A 20,332-nucleotide genomic window follows, 5' to 3' on the forward strand; every position below is an offset into this window, starting at 1 on the left:
CTGTGACCGACACCCGCCCGCAGGCACCGGGAACCCGCACGATAAGCGGCCAAGCGCTCCAGGGCACCACGCAGAGGGATTTCCTGCCGTTGGGAAGCCCCGGGAGAGCAAAGAGCCGCCGGGAGCCCGCAGCTCCCGTGAGGAGAGCTGTGCGGGGCCGGGAGCAGCGGCAGGCGAGGCAGCTCCCGCACCCTGCAAGAAACCCCTGAGGAGAGCTAGGGAGCAGGGTGAGCGAACGTGGTGTCTTGTCGAGGTTTTATGCTCGGGTGGTGATTAAAAGAAAGACAGGTGCTCTCTATTGAGCCTCCTCCTTTCCTGGAAAGGTAAAAGCAAGAGAAAAAAGAAGAGACGTGAGTTGGAGACCAAACTACACAACTTCAATGAAGGAGGAGTGATGAAAAAATAAAATAATGAAATTTATGCAAAACCACTATCGTGCTCCTCCCCCCAAAATGCTCAGGTCACCACCAAGGCTGTAGGTCAGTCCTAGGAAAGTCCAGGACTGGGTTTCTGAAGTCAGTGGCAGGTGGGAGCTGGATGCAGGAATGTATGGATTTAGGAATGCATAGGTTGGTATCAAAGGCAGACAAACAGCTGGAGCTCTCCCAGGACACTGGTCATAAATGAAGAGAGCTTGACCCTTGTGATCACTCAGATCTATACTGAGTGTGATGTGTATGGGATGAAATAATTGGTCAATTTTATTAATCTGTCTGCATAATTGACCCCTTTCCTCCTTTTTTGTTATTCTGGAGCATAATGTGAACATACAGAATATGTGAGCATAAAGAACCAAGCAGTGGCCATGGTTCTGCATGCCATTCTCCAGCAATAGCTATAAACATTGAGTGTTATCAGTCCTAGAAGCAGACACGGACTGAAAAACATGCTGTTGATTTCAGCAAGTGAAGTTACTTAAAAGAGCCTTAAGAGGAAAAGAGGGAGAGTTTAGTGTTCTTCAGTGGTGTCTCTTCTGTCCTGGGGTAAATTTGCCCTCTGATTTGTGTCATATTCATAATAAAGTGATATGTTATTTAGGCACAAGGAAAAAATAATTCTGTATTTTAATGGCCCCAGACTTGGCTTAAAGGGTGGAGAGGTATGCAGAAGCACAGCCAGAAAAAGTCTAGTCAAAACCTGGATCTAGGTTGAATTTCTCACATGCTGTGTATATAATTCTCTTTGACTCCTTATAAAACCCTAGTCCTGTGTTGTTTCAATACCCTCTTACTTTACAACTGGCATGACTCAAATCTCAGCTTGAAATAATTTAGATCAGACCAGGTCAGGGCTTCTGGAACTGCGTTTCATTTCCTTTTTGTGCTTCTCTTGATGAGGAACAGTGCTGTGTTAATGGGGTTTTGTTCATTTCTTTCAGGCTGCTCTCTCCCTGACTGATGTCATGATTAGTGACATCAAAGTCACCTCTTAGTAAACCTTGGTGATGACATGACTGGAGGAGGGTCCTTGTAAGGCAGGAGATTAAGCAGCAAGTTACCAGTACTGAAAGAACAAAGCTCATATTTTCATGCATATATCCCTGGTCAAAGTGAATGAAGAGAAGGGGAGATGGGAAGTAGGTGATACATTAATAGTTATTACTGAAAAGGGTTTTGCTCAAACTTTTGCAAGAGAAATCAGTACGGCTTTAATCTCTCACCTCGGGTATTCTTGGTGCCAGGTTATATTCCAAGTATGTCGAAATGTAACACACTGTAACGAGACATCATCCGTTGGATAAGGCTTTATGTAGCATGAAAAGGTTCCTCTGCTTTCCCTTTTTATTATTTACATTCCCAGAGAAGGTTATGTGTCATGTGGGCTTTGCAGAGATGAATGGCTAACATGAGCTTTCCAGCAGCTTCCCCAGAACTTGAGGAGGGTTTTACATAAGTGTTGGCCTGAGGATTTTGAAGACTTAAGCTCAGTTCTGGTCCTGGAAGGAGGTCTATGAGAAAAATTCTGGTTGTGTGTGTCCTGAAGATAGGTTTGGTGGGGCACAGGAGGTAGTCACAAGGGACTCCAAAATAGCACAGAGAAAGCGCAGCTGGACACCAGTGTAAACCATGTTGGGTATTACTGAGGTGGTTGGGTCAGGACTGCTGTCACAGGGGCAGTGGAAGTCAGGAATGAAGTGAAGCAGCTGAACCGAGTGCAGGAATCTTGACTGGTGCCTATCAGTTAGAGTTGAGTGTGACTGGCCAGGGCTGTTGTCCAGTGCTTTCATGAGTACTAATGTTTATCACAGTTATTGCAATAATTTCGAGATAGATAAATAACTGGATATGCTGTAAAGCATAAAATTGAGAGACTCCTGTCTGCCACTTCTTTGTTTCCCAGGTGTTTCAAGGGTAGCAAGTTTTATGTCTGTGTTGTCAGGTCTTGGCTTTATTTGTTGCTTCATTAGTTTTCTTGCTGGGTGCAGTCTGGGGGAGTGCAGCATTTGGATATGGGATTTGACTGTGATGGCTTCCATGAAAGGAACAGGCAGTTAATGAGCTCTGTGGTGTGCCTGATGGTACATATCTTTGTTACGACTCTCTTGTGGATGGGATGTCAGAGCTGTGGATGTGTTTGGTGGTGCGGAGTTTTAGAGGAAGCTTTCACTGGACCAGAGACTTTCTTGGCTGGACCTTCAAGCTATGGATCTCTCTGTTGTTGCCCCCAGGGAAACAATGCAGATCACCTCTTTCTGGTCTCTTCCCCTTGCCCTGCCCCCATTGTCTGGGTTTTAATATCTGTAACTTTCTAAAGCTTTTCTGACCTTAACTCTAACTAAGATAAGCTTTAATCAGCCTTGAGAGGAAGAACAGAACTCAGGTCTTTGCGAGTCCCATGCTAGTTGCAAGTAGCAGAATTAAGGCAAACTTTCCTGGGTTTCTGAGTTGAGAAACCTTTGCTTAGAGTATCTTTTTATATTGCTTTTATTTATTTGTGTATTTTGACTGAGGAAGGAACCTCTCCTTTAAGATGCTGTGCTCTCTCCCAATTTACAGAACAGATAAGAGTTGTTAAAGCTGTATTCATCAATTGCAAAAGAGAACACGTTTTATTTTGCTTTGTGCTATTTACAGCTGTTGTCCATTAGGAGTCCTCAAGAGCCTCGTTCTTAGCTACAACAACACAGTCCTGTAAGTTTAGCTCAGCAACGAGCCTGCAAAATAGCACTAAATCATGGCAATGGGAGAAAGAAGAAAATGTTTGGAAATGGCAAAATGCACCTGATGTCTTCATGAAACCTAATTTTTCCTTGTTGCTTTTTTAAAGCATTACTAAGGTAGACTTTAATCAAAACTAGTTGGAGCAGAGTAGAAATTGTGTACTCTAGGTTTTTTTTGGGAAAAAAAAATGGAATGGCTAGCAGTTCTGCAGGAGCTAAAGGAATAATTTGCAATCTGTAAGTGCCTTAGGCACTTGTAAATACACATTTATCAAAACCTAATAACCTCACAGTAAGGAAAGGTGCAAGAATGATAAAAGATAAATATATAGCTATTGAGAAGCAGAGTTTCAGTTGTGTTACTGGACCAGAAAATGGTTGCTTTGTATAAGCTCTTTGAGCTAAGAGTACAGTTCACTCTTGTAGTGCCCACCAACTGCTTAAGAAGGAGGCATGGAAGTGGGAAGGTGTGGAGGGGGATCGTTTCTAAATCGGAGTCCTCTAAATTGTACTGTAATGTACATAATAAACAGAATTCACAGAATATAGAGCTATGGAGAAGAATTAGTGTTCCTTCTTTGACTGTGAAATTAGTTAGTTCACCTGTATTCTAAGTTCAATCACATCCTTTCCTTTGTCAGACAAATCACTAAACAGCTCTTTAATAGTATCTATATTTTTCAGCATGGTGTTCTACCCCTCCATTTCACAGTAATTGATTAATGATTTATAAGGCATTTGGAAACTGAAGGACAGATTTGGGAGCTAAGGGTGAAGGCATCTAACTTGCTAATTCAGCATTTACTTACAAGGACACTCAGCTGATGTCTTTGGTTTTGTTTTCTGTCCTGTTACCACTCCCAGACCTGTCAGTTGGGGTCCCTCAATTCACACAAGGGAACAGAGCCTGAGCTCTGATGTTGCCTGATACAGTGGGACAAGCTTATCCTGGCATTGCTTGTTGCCCTGACAGATAATGTTTTACACTAAAATAAATCTGCCAGATTGACTTGTGCCAATGGCCTGAGGTAGTGAATGCTCACAAAAGGATGATTTTGAAGCAGATTATTATTTTGTCCTTTCTCCTTATTTTTTGTGCCTGGCAGGTGTCTCCCTCTGCCTTCTGATGTTTCCTTGGCCCATCCATGGAGTATCCTCAGCACAGATGGGATCTTCAAAGAATCTGCTGTCAAATTTGGTCTTTTCTAAGCATATGTATACTGAGTTTTTGGAGACATGTAACTAGACCAAATGTGGGTGCTTTTTCACAGGAACAGCAAATAACATATCTGATAACAAGGAAACTTTCTCTGTCAATTGCAAGTCTACTTTGAAACATGTTTAGTAGAGCTTATCAATGAACTGTTTGGTAGGATTTTGATTTATTTTTTTTAAATCAACCCTTGAGCCCTCTTTTCTCCCCCAACTTCCCAAGCCTACGTCTCTCATGCCAAACGTATTGCTAGGAACACCTGAACTTGCAACTTCTGAAAATTAGGTCTGCAAATCTGAATGTGCCTCTGTATTTATACGAACCTGAAAACTCTCTTTCTACCAAAAGTAACAGCCTGCCTTAGCTATGTGCATTGATGTCTCTACCTTTTTTTGGATGGATATGAAACTATGTTTAGTTTTGAGTACTCTACAGCTCATCTAGTTAATATGCTAATGTATTTTATTTAATTGTATCAGTTTAACTAGATTAGTTACGATTCTGACCTGATGACTCAGATTACTGCCAGAGATCAGGCAGTTTGCATGTCCTTGTGTCACAGTCTGACTCAGGATTGGCAATTAAACCAGTGACAATAATGATTTCGATCCGCTTAAAGATTTGCAAAGTTCTTAATTGTTAGTTATGAAATACTGAAACTGGAGCAGGAACTTAAAATATTAAATAATTTCTAGCTGCCTTTTAAACCTATCAAACTTTCAAGAATTGCCAGGAAGTGTGCTGGTGCACTTTTGAGAGGCAGCAATCTGCACATGCAAAATGCTTTCAAATGGTACGCGTAGATACCTGTAATGTATCATAAAATAGGTAAAGGGATGGGGATGAATCTAACCCGTGGTGGTTCTGAGGACCAAACGTGGGATCAATTGGCAAATAGCATCTTTGGGAAATGTCTGGGCTATTTAGGGATGTATTTTCCCTAAAATGCATCTTGGATTGCTACCTGAATTAAAAAAGAATAAAACCCACTTGCAAAATTATTATTAAAAAATAAGTAATTTTGGGGTGGTTTTTTTTTCCAATTGCTTTTTTACAGATAATCGTCCTTATGTGTTCCTAATGGCCCGTGTTCACCCTGGTGAAAGCAACGCCAGCTGGGTAATGAAGGGGACCCTGGAATTTCTTGTGAGCAGTGATCCCATTGCTGATCTCCTGCGGAAGTGCTTCATTTTCAAGATTGTCCCCATGCTTAATCCTGATGGAGTCATCAATGGCAAGTGAGTTGGCATGTACTTATTCTGATGTTTTGCTGGGTTTATCTTCAGTCGTGACGCCTGTGCACCTAGCAGGTCTTGTCTTCAACGTTTTGGGTCAGGAGAATTCCCTTTGCCTCATGTTTTATTCATCCTATTATCAATCCTGTGTGGAAAATGTGAATCTGAGGTCTAGCTTAGTGTGCTGTCCTGTGTTTGTCAGATGTACATGGCTCTGTACTGTGTGTGATCATAAGATTTCTCAGCTGCCTAGATGGAGTATTAGTGGTGCCAGAGGAACGGGCTCTTTTTTGCTACATTGAGGCCTATGTATTCTGCTAAATCACCAGGGCAGGCTTCATCTGCAAGACAGATATATTTGTTTTAATTAATGCTTTGTATAGTGGGCAGGGCCAGGGGAGAGGGTGATGACTAAGGTTCTATTAAATTTTCACATTTTCATGGAAATATTTCCATATAGTGAAGATCCCTCCTTCTTCCACCTTCTTTTCAATCTTCACTCCCACGTTTCCTAAGAGATAGTGATCTGAGATTGGAAAATACAGGTTCCTTTTTGTGTTCTTTGCCTTATACTATCCCCGGCCACCCACATTAACTTGCCTTCCTTCTCCCTTTATGTGAGTGAAGAAAGTACAACTTTGCTCTTAGTATGCTAATATGAAATAAATATTGCTGTTCTGCTAGTGAAAGAGGAATTCCCTTTGCAGAGTGCACTAAGATAAGGTAGGCTTGTACTTTGCTAGAAAAAAACTCTAGTTTCTACAGATTGTGGAGTTTGTTCACTTCAGTGGGCGTTTTGGGAGTAGCTGTAAGTTATTAACTGTTAGTCCTGTCTCTGATGCAGGGGCAGGACATTATGATCACATCCCTTGGTAGCTGGTGAGTTCAGTATTCTGACCTTGAGACAAGGGCTTGCAGGTTTTGGTGACAACTGTCCCCTGACGTGTTGCAGTGGAACCCACAATGAAGCTTAAAGATGGACTGAAACACTTAGCAGAGTGTAGAGGAAAAACTTTCCTTCAGATACATTCTCCTCTCTGCTTTTGTGCAGCTTGGGTGCTACAGAAACAGCAAAACAATCCTGAGCAATAATTGAGTTTCTTTGATTCTAAACTAATTCATTTGATTTTGGGGTGTAAGGTACAGCAGAGAGCAGCTTGCGCTGTCCTGATAGTCTCTCTCTCTTACTATGAGCAGTTGTAGCTTCTGTGCTGCTACACTCCCCAGGGCTTAAGCATATCAGTAGTCTGGGAGGACTGTTCAAAGTAGCTGGATGGTGCCCCAGAGTATTTGAATCCTCTGCTGGCACTAAATGCTTCCTTGATCCTTCCAGACAGGAGAAACAAAATAAAATAAAGGTTGTGGCTTTTTTTTTTTTTCCCCTCCTTTCTTTTTTTCCTTTCACTGCACTTAGTTTCCAGCAGATGGAGGAGTGGAGGGAATGTCTGACCTTTTTTTTTCCAGCCATCAGGAGAGAGTGTAGCAGAGAAGGGACCCTCAGGAGGGAGTGACGTGGCTCTTGGTGACACTTGGATGAAGTGCCTGAATTTGTGTCATACAGGAAGGTGTTTTGCCTTAAACTAGTTACATCTGGTGATGAGTTAAAACTCATGTAAACCTAGCATGTGGGATAGGAGCAGGGGAGCAGGGACTTGGCTATGGCTGTGTTACTGATCGGGAGGCCTGGGGAGGGAATAATTAATTTTATGCTTTGATTAAAATATTTCTATCCTGTGAAGCTTTCTGTAGCCCAAATATTCTTCTTGCTTCTTATACATTTATTTAGTAGACTTGGGTCTCCCTGAACTGAAAGAAATACTTCTGTTCTGGGCCTCAGGTTTGTTGGTGGTCTGCTGGAGATAACCATGAACACTGGAGAAAGCAAATACCTTTCAGGTCCTTAGGGTCTCTAAGTGCACAAGCAGATTTATTTAAGTGCTTAATGTTCCACCTTGTCCAGGTTTAAAGGCTCTAGTAAATCCTGTTATCTTTCAGGTCAATGTTATAAGGGAAACTAATTTCTGGGAAGCTAGTGTCTAGCCCACCATCAACTGTAACACTTGTAAGAAGATAGTTGCTAGTTTTTTGTTTTTGTTTTTTTTTTTTTTTTTTTTTTTTTTCTCTAAAACATGTTTCACAACCCATTTCATGAAGTGACTTGTTTGCCCTGGAATTCACAATTTCTTTTGTGGAAGTCCCACCAGGTATCCCCAAACAGGCTGCTGGAGTGCCTAGAATTCCCTCTGCCAACATCCCAACCTGCTGTTCTTTTCTAGTTTTATATAAGTTACTGTGCTCTCACTCATTCACCCCGTGAGGACCGGGCATATTGAACCCATCAAATACACCATCTAGGCCAACAAGTATCATGTCTCTGTGCTGGACACTGGGAATATCAACTTGTGGTAACCAGGCATCGTGTCTCTTACTGTGAGACAAAGGTTTCATTTGTTTTAGTGCCTCTGATGCTTTTGTCTTGATGTCAGTATCTTTTCTTTTTTTTTTTTTTTTTTAAGAGTTGGATCCTCCTTTGTTCACAGTTATTTTCCCTCCCCAGCCCTGTGTGTTGGGGTGTGTATAATGCTTCCCTGCCCATCACAGAGATGAATGCCAGTGCCTGGTTACAAAGGATTTCTTGCAGCACCCCAGCTGTGCCCCTTTCCCAGCTGACTAAGAGTTGGATCCTCCTTTGTTCACAGTTATTTTCCCTCCCCAGCCCTGTGTGTTGGGGTGTGTATAATGCTTCCCTGCCCATCACAGAGATGAATGCCAGTGCCTGGTTACAAAGGATTTCTTGCAGCACCCCAGCTGTGCCCCTTTCCCAGCTGACTCCTTGCTGCAGGCGCAGCTCAGCAGAAGAGTGCTCGTTACAGCAGGGTGCTGTACCATCATGCTTTGGGAGCCTTGAACAGCAACGAGATTATCAGGGCCTTGGTATTTGCTTTGGTTAATGTGATCTGAAAGTTACATGCAGAGAATGTTCCCCTAACACAGACGGGACTGCAGAAATGCGATTATGCTCTGGCTGCATGAAAGCAGTTCTCCACCCTCCCTTTTGCTTCTGTCAGCACTCTGAGAATCTGCTCCTGTCTGTCAGTGGTGGAGTGACTTGCATCCCTGTCACTGATGCTAAATGAAGGTACTGGTGATGCAAGTGTGCATGGACGAGTGGGGTTGTCATCACGTAAAAACAGATCACTGTCAAATATTGCAGCTATTTTGACTTTGTTCAGTCCAGAGACAATTGGTGAGCAATTGTTTTGCTGAGGGTTTTGCTCCATCCTGAACACCAGTCAGATGTAGGGTTTGTCAAGTAATATTCAACTGATTTGATAATGGCTATATGTTTTAAATAATACATGCTGGTTTTCATAACGTTCATATTACACTTTCTGTCAGACACTGGCTTTAATTGCTACTGGCAATGGGATGCTGCCTCATATAGAACAGGCCTCTGGTCTGACCTGACATGGTTATTTGTATGTTTTAATTTATGTTTTTCAATATAAAATAAATGGAAAAATTACTCTTAGTCTCCAAGACCAGTAGCATAAATCAGTCTGAAATGACAGTCACATTAAACTACTTAATAGATGTCCTTTCAGGCTGACTTTATTTTGTGTAGTTGTTCTGTGACAATCCAAAGTAATAAGTGTTCTTTGGTCTTATGGATCACTACCTTCACCCATACTTCTATCTTTGTTTAAAACTAAATCATAATGAAATAGGAAAACTTTAAAAGGAATTAATCTCAATTATGTGTTGGAAAATCCATGAGGAAGAGTATAAATTCCATTAGGAAAGGGATATGAAATGCAGTGAGTGGAAAAGAGACCTGTGCTTTGTTCCTGGCTCTGCTACTGATGAACTATGAGGTCTTGGTAATTGTCCCCTCCTCTTGACTTAGTCTTCTTCATTAGCAAATGAAATAATGACATGCCATAAACTTTGAGCAGTTTGAAATGAAACTCAAGTATGCATATTAGGGGTATTTTCTGTTCAATCTAGATCTACTGCTGTTTTAACTATTAGGCTTGTTTTTAACTTGTGGAAAGTAGAAAATACTGTTCTCAGAAAACTATATTTATGAAGAATTGTGCAGAGTAGCCATTGGTGAAGCTTTTTGGATTGCTTTAAAAAAATAATTAATCTGTTCAAGTGAAATCTTTGTACCCAAAACTAAATCTATTATAGTTACAGTTAGGTAAATCTTGAAAGCAGATTCAGTAAGGGAACTTGTAAAAATCTTAATTACGGCAGAACAAAAAGCAGGCTTTAGAAAGAAACAGAACACTCTTTTCTGTCCACACTGTCCCACATAAACTCATTATCACACATTTGAGCATTGAGGTGTGTGTGTGTGTCCTCATGAGTGCCCGTGCAGTTCCATGCCCACCTGTGATGTGCTCTTATGCCATCTTCTGCGTGCACCTGGTGTGCTTCTTCCTGCTGTGCATCTTCCTGCTGGCAGCCTGGTCCTGCAGCTGCTCCCAGCATCTGCTCAGACCCACATGCCACCTAGACACACACACCTGGCACTCCCACACGTGTGCTTGCAGTCACAACATGGTAGTCAACATTTTGTGGTTTTGGCTAGGCTTCTTCAGACACTGAATTTCTAGATAAATATTGCTATTTATTACACCTAAATTTGGGGTTATTAATTATATCAGTATAACCTAATTTATACCACAATAAACAACAGTAATAAATGGTGCCAAATGCTAACACTCAAAGCTTGCCAACTGTGCCTGTGTGATGAGGGTTTTTCCCCCCCAGTTCCCAGAAGTATTAAATTAAAAATGATCAGCCTTGCAAGATCATTGATCAAGCAAGAAGGGGAAGCTCCTGGGGAAGTTATTTTGCTTTAAAATATACTTCACATGCAGGCTGCTCATGGAGTGTCTATGTGTTTTTTTATATTTAGAAATTCTCTTCCCACTGACAAATCCCTAACTGGCCAATATCAAAGTTCTCTGTTGACTTCAGGGTCGTAGAAGTCTCACTTCTATGTTGCCACCGTCTTCCTCTTACTTAACTCCATTTAATGTTTCCTCTTTCTTCTCTTCTGTCTGCCCTTTTCTCACTCTTCCCTCCCTTCTATTGAATCAAAGCAGCTTTTCAATCAATGTAACTTTGTTTTATAAATTAATTGAATCAATCAGTGGAGAAGGAAGTTGGTTAGTCTTTTTTTGGTAAAGGAAGATTAATTTTTTGGAAGCTGCATGAGTTCTTCAAAGCCATAGGGTAACCATAGTAGTCATTAGGAAGAAGAAATCCTGATTTACATTCTGGATTATAGCCCTGGACTATTCTGTGCTTGGTTTAAAAACACACCCTCTTCCCTCCTGTACCTGCCCTCCCACAAAGCAGGCTGAGTAAGTTTTTCTGCTGCTCAAAGGTAAGGCAGGTGAGGTGCTGGGTTTCTTGTCTTTCTGTTGATATTTACTCCCACTGTGTTTATGTTATTTATTTCAACCTCAATTATGGAGGTCTGCTCATTACCTCCTAAAATCCAGCAGACAAAAGACTTACCTCTTTGGCAGTTTCTGAAATGCAGAGATAGAAATGTCCACTTAGAATATCTTCTAGAACAGGGTTCCTCTGCATGCTCTCGAAAATGACAAAGGAAAAAAATGAGTGCACTCTCAGTCATTCTTTGAGAACTGATCCTTTGTGTTTTGAAGGACAGAAGTACATTTGTCTCTATACCCAAAACACAATTTGTATACATGGCTTTTTAATAGAACTCCTATATTGATGCGTACTTTCCTGCACTGTGGCATTGTGTTCTCCAGACAATAAGAGGCAGAACTGATCAGGAACAGGAAAAAAAAGCTAATGGCCAGTCTAAGGAGTCAGTTTATGATCCAGAAGGATTAAATCTTGAGATTGCCACACAAAGCTGTACAACTGCAGACATCTCTCCCTTCCTCCCCCTCCTTCCCTTTATTTATGTGGCAGAGGATTGAAGAGGAGTTTAATTCTCAGAATCTAGCCTTGTATAACTAAATTGGTGCCATGCACTCTGCAAACACTCCAAACGCCCTCCCCAGTGTAAGGTGACATATTTGCATGTACATACTTGTACATGCAAATACGTACATGCAATATGTACGTGTAAAAATGTCTATGTTCCCCAAAGTCCTCAGAGAGGATGAAAATGCTAGTTCTGGGACCATCTGTCCTAGTTTGGTATGTGGCTCTGGGAAGTGCATATTAACTGTTGGCTAAGTTTCTTTCCCCAAATGGAGCAGAAACTTTCTCAGCTGTTTGCTGCTTTTGTGCCTCAGGTGCTGCTTCTGTTGCCCTTCATGAAGAGGGCAGTGATCCTGCTGTGATGGTGAAGTAGAGACAGTGAATAAGCATTTATTGTGGGGCAGCTTGGTCTTCTCAGCAAGCAGGCATGAAAGTTTTGGGTGCCTGTCTGCCACCTTTAATTTTTTACAGAGCTGGGGCTTTAATGCGAGCAACCTTGTTGCTCTTGAGAGCCTTACATGATCCCCCTCAGCAGAGGTTTATGGATTCAGAAGATTAGAGTAGCTAGTGTGTGCACAACCTGAGATAAAATATGGGCTGTAGTATTCCTCACCTCTCGTCTCTTCAGGCTGTTCCTTGGTGAGACCAGAAGTGAGGTCTGGCCCTTAACCATGTACTTCCCTGAATACCTTTCTGTGCTGTGGGAGGTGCCCAAATTTCAGTCAAGGCCTTTTGCCCTGTGTTGATGGACATTAGGAAAAAGTTATTTCATATGAGGGTGGTGGATCACTGGAACAGGATGCCTAGAGAGGTGGTAGGGGCCACATCCCTGGAGACATTCAAGGCCAGGCTTGATGGGGCTTATTCTAGCATGAAGTGTCCCTGCTTATTGTAGGGGGATTGGACTAGATGAGCTTTAGAGGTCCTTTCCAACCCAAGTATTCTATGATTCAACCCATCTGTGTCCCTCCTTCTGTGACAAACATTCGTTTGCAGTCAGCTGCACCCCAGGATTCTCCCTTCTGACAGCGCTTCCAATGCAATATTATTCTTTCCTTTATCAGCCGGAGCTGCTGGGCCCCTGAGTTATTAGCTCTATTCACTCATTGTCAGTGTTTCCTCCTTTTTAAATATGCCCTGATACCTCTCTGCTCCTGAGGAATATGCTTTCCCTTCTATTTACTGCTTTTCCCAGGCCCCCACCTCCTCATCGCTCTCTCTACCCAGTGGCCCAATAACAGCCAAGGAGATAAATAAGCTACATAACTCTTCCCAGCTATGATTTTTGTTGTTGCCCTGCATGGTAATATATATAATAACAAGGAAACAAATCTTATTACTAAAGTAATTACAATAAATAAAAAGCCAAGAGGGGAGATGAAGGAAGGTCTGTCGGGGGAGTGATTGCAGTAGGATTTTTTAAAATTTAATTTACTTGAGATGTTCTCTGCTGCTTTGCTGATACCCTGCTGAGGAGGCCTGTGACTAATTAGCAGGCAACTGTTGTTCTAACACCCTCACCTAATTTATTGTGTGGCTGAGTCTCTAAAACAGAAGCTATACTGATTTTTGTCTATGGGACTCAGCACCAGCCTCATATCAGTGCTTGGCTTTATTGCTTGGGTGCTTTTGTTTCCCAGAAGCTGAACACCTGAATTTTTGGGGTGCTTTGCTGTTGTTACTTTTATCTCCCAGAATACCCCATGTGGTTCCAGCAGTTTGGGCCTGACAGTACACTCAATCTGTTGCATTCTAACTGCTTGTCCCAGTGTCCAGCCTGAAAACAGACCAACAAAATTGCTGTTTCTTACAAATTGCCGAGAGAACTGCACTACTATCTGTGTGCCATGCTAGACAAAAAAACTCAGCAGTAGAAAGTCTGGTATTGACAGGGTCTAGTGTTTGTTAAACTCTCAAATCTAGGGCCTCATTATCCTGCTTGCAGGTTTTTTATGGAAGTGCCATATTGTTTCTTGCCAATAGAATAGAGATTCTACCATCTGTCTTCCAAATGACTATGAAAACTAATTGTTTAATGGCCGTATTAAGAACTGGAAGGATCTAATGCATTGTCCCTTGTTTCATTAGTCTTCCAGTTGATAGTTGAAAAACATGTGTAGTCTTTGAAAGACTCTTAAACAGTATAGGTTTAGTGAGTTTAGTGCATCTCCCTTGTCTTTTTCATACCTATTTATGCTGGTGATGCAAGGTCACCTGGGAATTTCACTACAAAAATCACTTGATGTGGGCTCACAGATATTACTATGTTGGACTACTAAACACTTCAGCTTTTAGTCTTGGAAATTATTTCATTTTAGATAAGTACTACCTTGTATTTTCAAGTTAGCATTAATATTAGATATGAACATGGTGTTCCACAGGCTCAGAAAGGAATAACTTTGTTCTGCATTCATGTCTGTTTTCCTGACTGATGATGGGAGCTCATAATCAGATGTGCGCTCTCCTTTGAAGACATTTCCAGGAGCCAGGAGACTGGTGTACAAAGCTAGCTTTTAGTAAAGTTAATGAGATGATTGAATTATATTATTCTTGTTAGCTTGATTGTGTATCATTATCCCTTTTGTTTGTTATTATGCTTATTTGGGTCTCCTTTGTGGTATATTATTCCCATAACAATCGTGCCTATGCTAGGCTCTGTATAAAGAGAGGCAAGGAGCAGCTGGTCTCTTGTTAGGAACTGATGCATTAGTGGCTCAGGATATGCATTAGCATTGGTAAGAATGAAAAGGGTGCTGAGCTGTTGGCTGTCATGTAGACTGATCCTTCTTCTCAGGCCTGGCCACATGATGCACTTCATGGAGGTGTAAGCTTTGCAGTTACAGGTCTCTTTCTGTATTAAATCCTGCTGCAATGACTTCTACAACTGCACGATGAAGGTTTATGAAGGATTCCTTGGTATCATCAATTCAGGAATCAGAGCATTTCATTAAAAATCAGGAATCTCTTTATACCTACTTGAGATTTACAGGAGTTATCTGCAAATCCTGACCTAGCTGGCCACATAGGTAAACCTACACTTAGAAATATTGTCATTAATGCTGAACTTGGATTTTACTTCTTAACTGATTGTAGTAGTCATCAAATACTGGAACTAAAGTTGAATGTTTTGGAAATGAGCTAATATCTGGAGTAAAGGGGCAGTTTTGGTCATCCATTTTAAGATCATATATATTTAAGTAAATGCCTATTGAGAGCTATGGATTCAGAGGTGAAGTTGTTATTCATAGGATGGGAAAAGAGAAGTCCACAAAAATTAAATTGCAAAAACTTCACTTTTTTAGATGCAGTGAAGAATGTCCAATACTTTACTGCAATATCCACACTACCTGGAAGGCTGAAATTGCTTAGGAATGAAGGTTATTGTCTTTTGTAATATACCTTTGTTTATTACACTGTAATAAATCAGGCAGTATTTCCTTTGCCCTGAAAAGTGGACATCCCTAGAGTTGCAAGTGATATTTCATTCTTTATATGACTATTCAGTCCCTTTTAACTATTAAAACACATCACTTGATGGTAAATATGGACAAAAAATACATCTTTTTAAGCTTATGAATAAAAAAATCTGTTGCTTAGTTGTGCAAGTGTAAAGCTGCTTTTCCATCAGTTTGCTTAAAAAAAATATGTTTGGATAAGCTCTGTGTTTTGGCTAATACTACTCATTAGCATTTTTATTTCTGTTCTTATCTCACTTTTCCCTCCCCTTTCTTTGGAATCTGTTATTCAAATGTAACAATATAAAGCTGGCGAAATACTGTGCTAGGCGAGGAGATAAATAGTGGCCTTAGGTTGGAGAAATGGACTGGCAATTGAAAATGTTGTTTGTAGAAATGGGATGAAGAGGATTATCTAGAAAATAAGCTTCATTTGAAAGCTTATGTTTTAAAAATTGTTTATACAAAAACGTACTAGCAGAGAAGCAGCTGAATTGTTCACATGTCCACATGGTTCATATGATTTCACATGCAATTGGGGTAATTACATGGGCAAATTTTGCTCCAGTGTTTTCAGCAAATTGTCACCCTGTTTTACAGAATCAGGTGAATACAGAGAAGTGGTAGTGAACAGTATGGTTTAGGTCTTAATTCACATTTTGGATGGATTTCGTTTGTCTGCTACAAATGATGAGGACTTAAGGCATAATTGTAAGAATAGTTTTAGAACTATATTCTCCTGTGTGTGTGTGTATATATATATATAAAATAGAATGTAAATAGGAAAAATGATTTATTTCTAAATATGTACACATAACAATCCATAATCAGGTCTATATCTTAATGTTAATACTGGTATTGTTTTTTGGGATATTTTTTTGTGAATTTACCAGGCAATAAAAAGGTATGACCGCAAGGATTCTTTCCATGTACATCCTATGACAGCATCTCTTGTTATTAGTTTCCTTCTCTGTCCCCCACATTCCCTTGTTTTTCTCCCCAAGTGTTCATAAGCTCAGCTTTTGGAGGAGAGGGAAATACCAGTTATCTCAAGGACTCTTGCTCCCAATGAGCGCTGCCTAAAGCACAAATTTAGTTCCCAGTTCTAGGTCTGGCACATGGTGTCTTCCAGCAGCAGTAACAATAATAACTAATAACAACTCACTTCTCAGGACAGTTTCCTGTACTCAATGTCTTTAGCTGATAAAAGGTCATTAACATAAAAACAAAAGACAAAGATTGAGAAAAACTGATTATTTCTCTGTCTTACTCGAAACAGCTATGGCACATATGAGGATGGAAAGTGCAGAGCAGCTGAACACTCTTAAACTACTTTAATACCATTTAGAAATGAGAAGAAGCAGGGGAAGAGGCTTATGTAGCAATGTAGTTATTGTACTAAACAGTCACTTCTACACAGCACTGTCATGATTTTAAATCCTTGCTGCAGTGATGTGAAAAAAATTAGTGGTCTCTGAGCCAAGTCTCTAATAGATCTTGGTCTACATCATAGAAGTCTCTGCTACTGGATTTGAGCTAGTACTAAATTCTATGCTTAGATTGATATGTTAGGTGAAGAAGGTCTGTATTATACCTTTGATTGCAGAGTAGTAAAGTAAGAGCTATGGGAGATTAAGATTGAGATATGACTTGGATATTTGTAGGTAACAAGGATAACATCTTTGGAGTTAGGCTGAGCTCTCTGGCAAGGCAGCTGACACTGGGTTGAACCATCTGCATGGAATAGCCAAACCTTCTGCTGATTTACCTGTCTAGTGTCTTGCTATAAACACACATAAACATTGAACCTGGAAATCCCAAGAGTGAAGACTGTGAGAAAATAGGTGTTTTCCCCTCTCCCAAACATGCATGTTTTAGAAATAGTTTGCTTTGGACTAGCTTCATGTTTGGGGAATACTTGCTCTGGTTTGTACACAAGCTAGTATCCAAGTGGAGAAGAGCTAAGTGTTTTTAAGTCATTGTAATTTCTGTCTCTTTCCCTGACATGCAGGTGAGGGCACCCTTGAACTGTGCAACTTCTCTGTCTATCTTTAGACATATTTGAATGGTATGTAAACCCATCCAGCACACAGTCTGTTCAAAATCAAATAGTGTCCATATCAATGGTTTTGAGCTTTCAGACTCATAACACTAATTCAGCTGGGAATGTAAATAAAAAGGAGAATAGCAAGAAAAAGTGTGTGTTGCTGTAAGCAGCAGAAATAATCTGGACAAAGTATATCTTTCCATTAGACAATTTTTTTACCAAAACAAAAGCCCAGCTCAGGGCTGTTGTTTAAAATGAACTGGATTTGTCAGTGTACATACCTTTCCCTTTTTTAGCTGCTATGTATTAGTTCTGAGGGTGTGTGCTCATGACAGCAATTTATTTGTTATATCTTTAGTCCCAAAGGGTCTGGAAGTGCCATAATAAGCTACCTACTTTACTTCCAGGCATTGCTTACTGCACCACCTTTCAACTGGTGCAAAGTAGCTCTTTTGTAACCTCTGAACCCACTGCCTGTGAATGCTGGGATTGATGGTTTTAAGCCATTGGGCAAAAGTTGTGGTGATTAGATCTGCAGCAGATGTTGCCAACTACCGAGCGACTTGAAAAGAAATCACTTAGGTGTAATCTAAGCCCTTCTGTTTTGTGTTCTTCCTTAAGCTTTTTATTAATCTTTGAGAAACATACGCAGCTCTGAACCATAATTTTACTTGCGTAGTCTCAGATGGGATGGTTGGTCGCTGAAGAGCATATATCTTGCAAGCAGTAATTCTCCACCAACTAGCTGTGGTGCGTGTGTGATTCTGTCATTGATAATTCTTGCTTAAACTTGATGTGAGCCTAAAAAAGGACTTTGCTCTGAGGTTTGCCACATGCTCTGTGGTCCAAATGGGATAGTGTTCTATGTGTGTAAATGCATATACAATCGTTGTTATAGAAGCCATTTTGATCCAGGTTGTCAGGACTGAAAGGATGCTGTTGTACTTGGAAGACATATGCATTTGCATGCACAGTTACTCATGTTGGGGTTTAAGCATTTAAGTAGCCATTTGTGCTCTCATTGTCGATTATTATTCCTGAGGGAATGGTTTTGTGCAAATAAACAACACAAATGTGCATATGTTTTGTTGTGTGCTATCTTGAAAAGATGTTGCCTTACTTGGATTGATTTATATTTTTTCCCTCTTGAAATTTCTGTTCTAATCTGAGGAATGGCAACTGTGGTGGCAGTTCTTCAGCAGCATGTTTTACTTTTCTGAATGGTTAACTCTGGTAATTGTTTCTGTAATGTAAGCTAATATTTTCAGCTAACAGTTATTCAGGGTACTGTCATGGCAAGCTGTAACTCAACCCAGTTGCCTAGTGGTCCAAATAATGACCAAGGCTTGCCCCTAGCTGAGTTATTTTTCTTTTGCTTCTTACTTTCCCCTCATACATATAAACAAGTCTATCTTGTTCCCAAACTCTGAAATACAGAGGAAAGCAGAAGCGATATTGTTGATTCAGAGCTCCATCCTGACAGCTTCAGGGAGAGAACTGTTTATAGGGGTATGAAGGCCACTGAAGGGCTTCTTAGTGACTTGGCCCATAGGCTTCCTGGAGGCTCACCAGGCTCTTATTATTCTATCACATCTTCAATATCTTTAGATGAAGCATCTACTGCAAATACTTAACAGAGAGAGAAAGAAGAGGTCCAGTCTGGATTACAACTGGAAGACTATTTGGGCTTATGCTCAACTGCTGCTCAAAGAACTTGAGTACACTGAAATTTGTACCAAAATTAGGAACCTTTGACTCAGCTTATGGAAATAGCACTTGCAAAGAAGATTGTTTAATCTGTGATTCTCCTTTAAAAAAGAGTAGAGGACATCAGAAGAGGACAGTAGCAATGTGAATACCCCAGAAGAATCAAGTTTTGTAAGTAAATCTTTGGTGAGGAAGAAATTAATTTTTAAGTTCCTTCATATAAATAATCCTATTAAAGGTTGGTATAATAAAGGCTATTTGATTAATTTTCAAGCTGTAACTTCCCTGCAATTCTTTGGAAAGAAAATTACATTTTTTATGAAATGGAAATATACAAGAACTGCATGACAATGACCTAATGAAGTGGCAAACTATATTTATTAAATCGTGATCCAAAACACCATCTTAATTCTTGGAATTTAGAACCATTCACACTAGGGGATTCTACAAATCATTTGAAGTAATATGAAAGTTTGTTTAACCTAGGAAATACTAGCAAGTACAAAATGCATCTGTGAAATCATTCTCATAAGTTTGGGCTGGGAATGATGGTGGAAAGCTTTGGGAACTGCTAAAAGAATATAAAAAGGAAGATTATAACTTTGACTTTCCAAATGGTGATTCATAGACACACAGGGTGGATGGTATGACATTTTACTCAAGCTTGAGTGCTGCAAGGACACTGACTAAAAGAGCCTTTTCTGGGATCTTTTGGAGGGTCATGGATGACCAGGTGGTGCTGTGGTTACTCTACACAGACTAGGGTGAGCAGGACAGCATGAAGTTTGTAAGAGCAAGTTGAGAAAAGGGGTCTTTGTTGCATGAATATTTTGGAGGCTGGAAGTGTGAGTCATGGCCTTGGCCATTTCATACTGGAGGGCAGAAGGTAATTCACGATGTAGTAAGCAAAGAAAGGTGTGAGTGCTACAGACAGCTTCTGCCTGTGCTCAGACAGCCCAAACATGATGTTAAAATCAATTAATCTGAACCAGTATTGTGGTCAGGCTACGTTCCTGCAGGCTAATGGCTAAAGAGCCTGGATGGATCATGGTTTGATTGCCATCTGTGCTAACACTCAGCAGACAACATGGAGACTTGTGGATTTGTGTAAGTATAACAGAGCAGAGCTGAGGCCCAAGAAGTGGGTCCAGTGTCCTCTTTGTTGTGTTTTCAACTGTAATTTGGGAACTGATGCTGAAATTTTGCATTAGAGATTGATTTCTGATTACTTTAGGTAGCCTGAAACAGGACCTGCTGGATAATCCCAAGGGTTTTTTCTGGAAGCCTTTGCACCATTTTGTACCCTTGAAAGGGCTGAGAAGATGAAATATGTCTCCATTAGACAGCCAAGTTCAGGAGCTTATCTGCATTGCTTTAAGCTTGCTGGTTTCACATCAGCCCATTAGACAGCCTCTTTCCCAGACTGGGAAGAAAATGGGACTTAATAATTCTCTAACACCTAGTGCTCAAAGGCTGCCTTTTCTTTTTCCACTTCAAAATGTCACATTGGATTCCCTATGGAACTGGAGATTTTTA

The 20,332-nt window shown here is 40.5% G+C and overlaps 1 protein-coding gene across 1 annotated transcript in view; it reads left to right on the forward strand.

Moving 5' to 3' along the window:
* AGBL1 (ATP/GTP binding protein-like 1) overlaps positions 1 to 20,332 on the forward strand; it is a 276,400-nt gene that overhangs the window by 107,170 nt on the left and 148,898 nt on the right. The window contains exon 18 of the mRNA XM_010001309.1: positions 5,431 to 5,611. Coding sequence (XP_009999611.1) covers positions 5,431 to 5,611 — 181 coding nt within the window. The remainder of the gene's footprint in view (positions 1 to 5,430; positions 5,612 to 20,332) is intronic.

The sequence above is a fragment of the Chaetura pelagica genome, unplaced genomic scaffold (assembly GCF_000747805.2).
Source record: "Chaetura pelagica isolate M959 unplaced genomic scaffold, ChaPel_1.0 scaffold737, whole genome shotgun sequence".
Classification (NCBI taxonomy): domain Eukaryota; kingdom Metazoa; phylum Chordata; class Aves; order Apodiformes; family Apodidae; genus Chaetura; species Chaetura pelagica.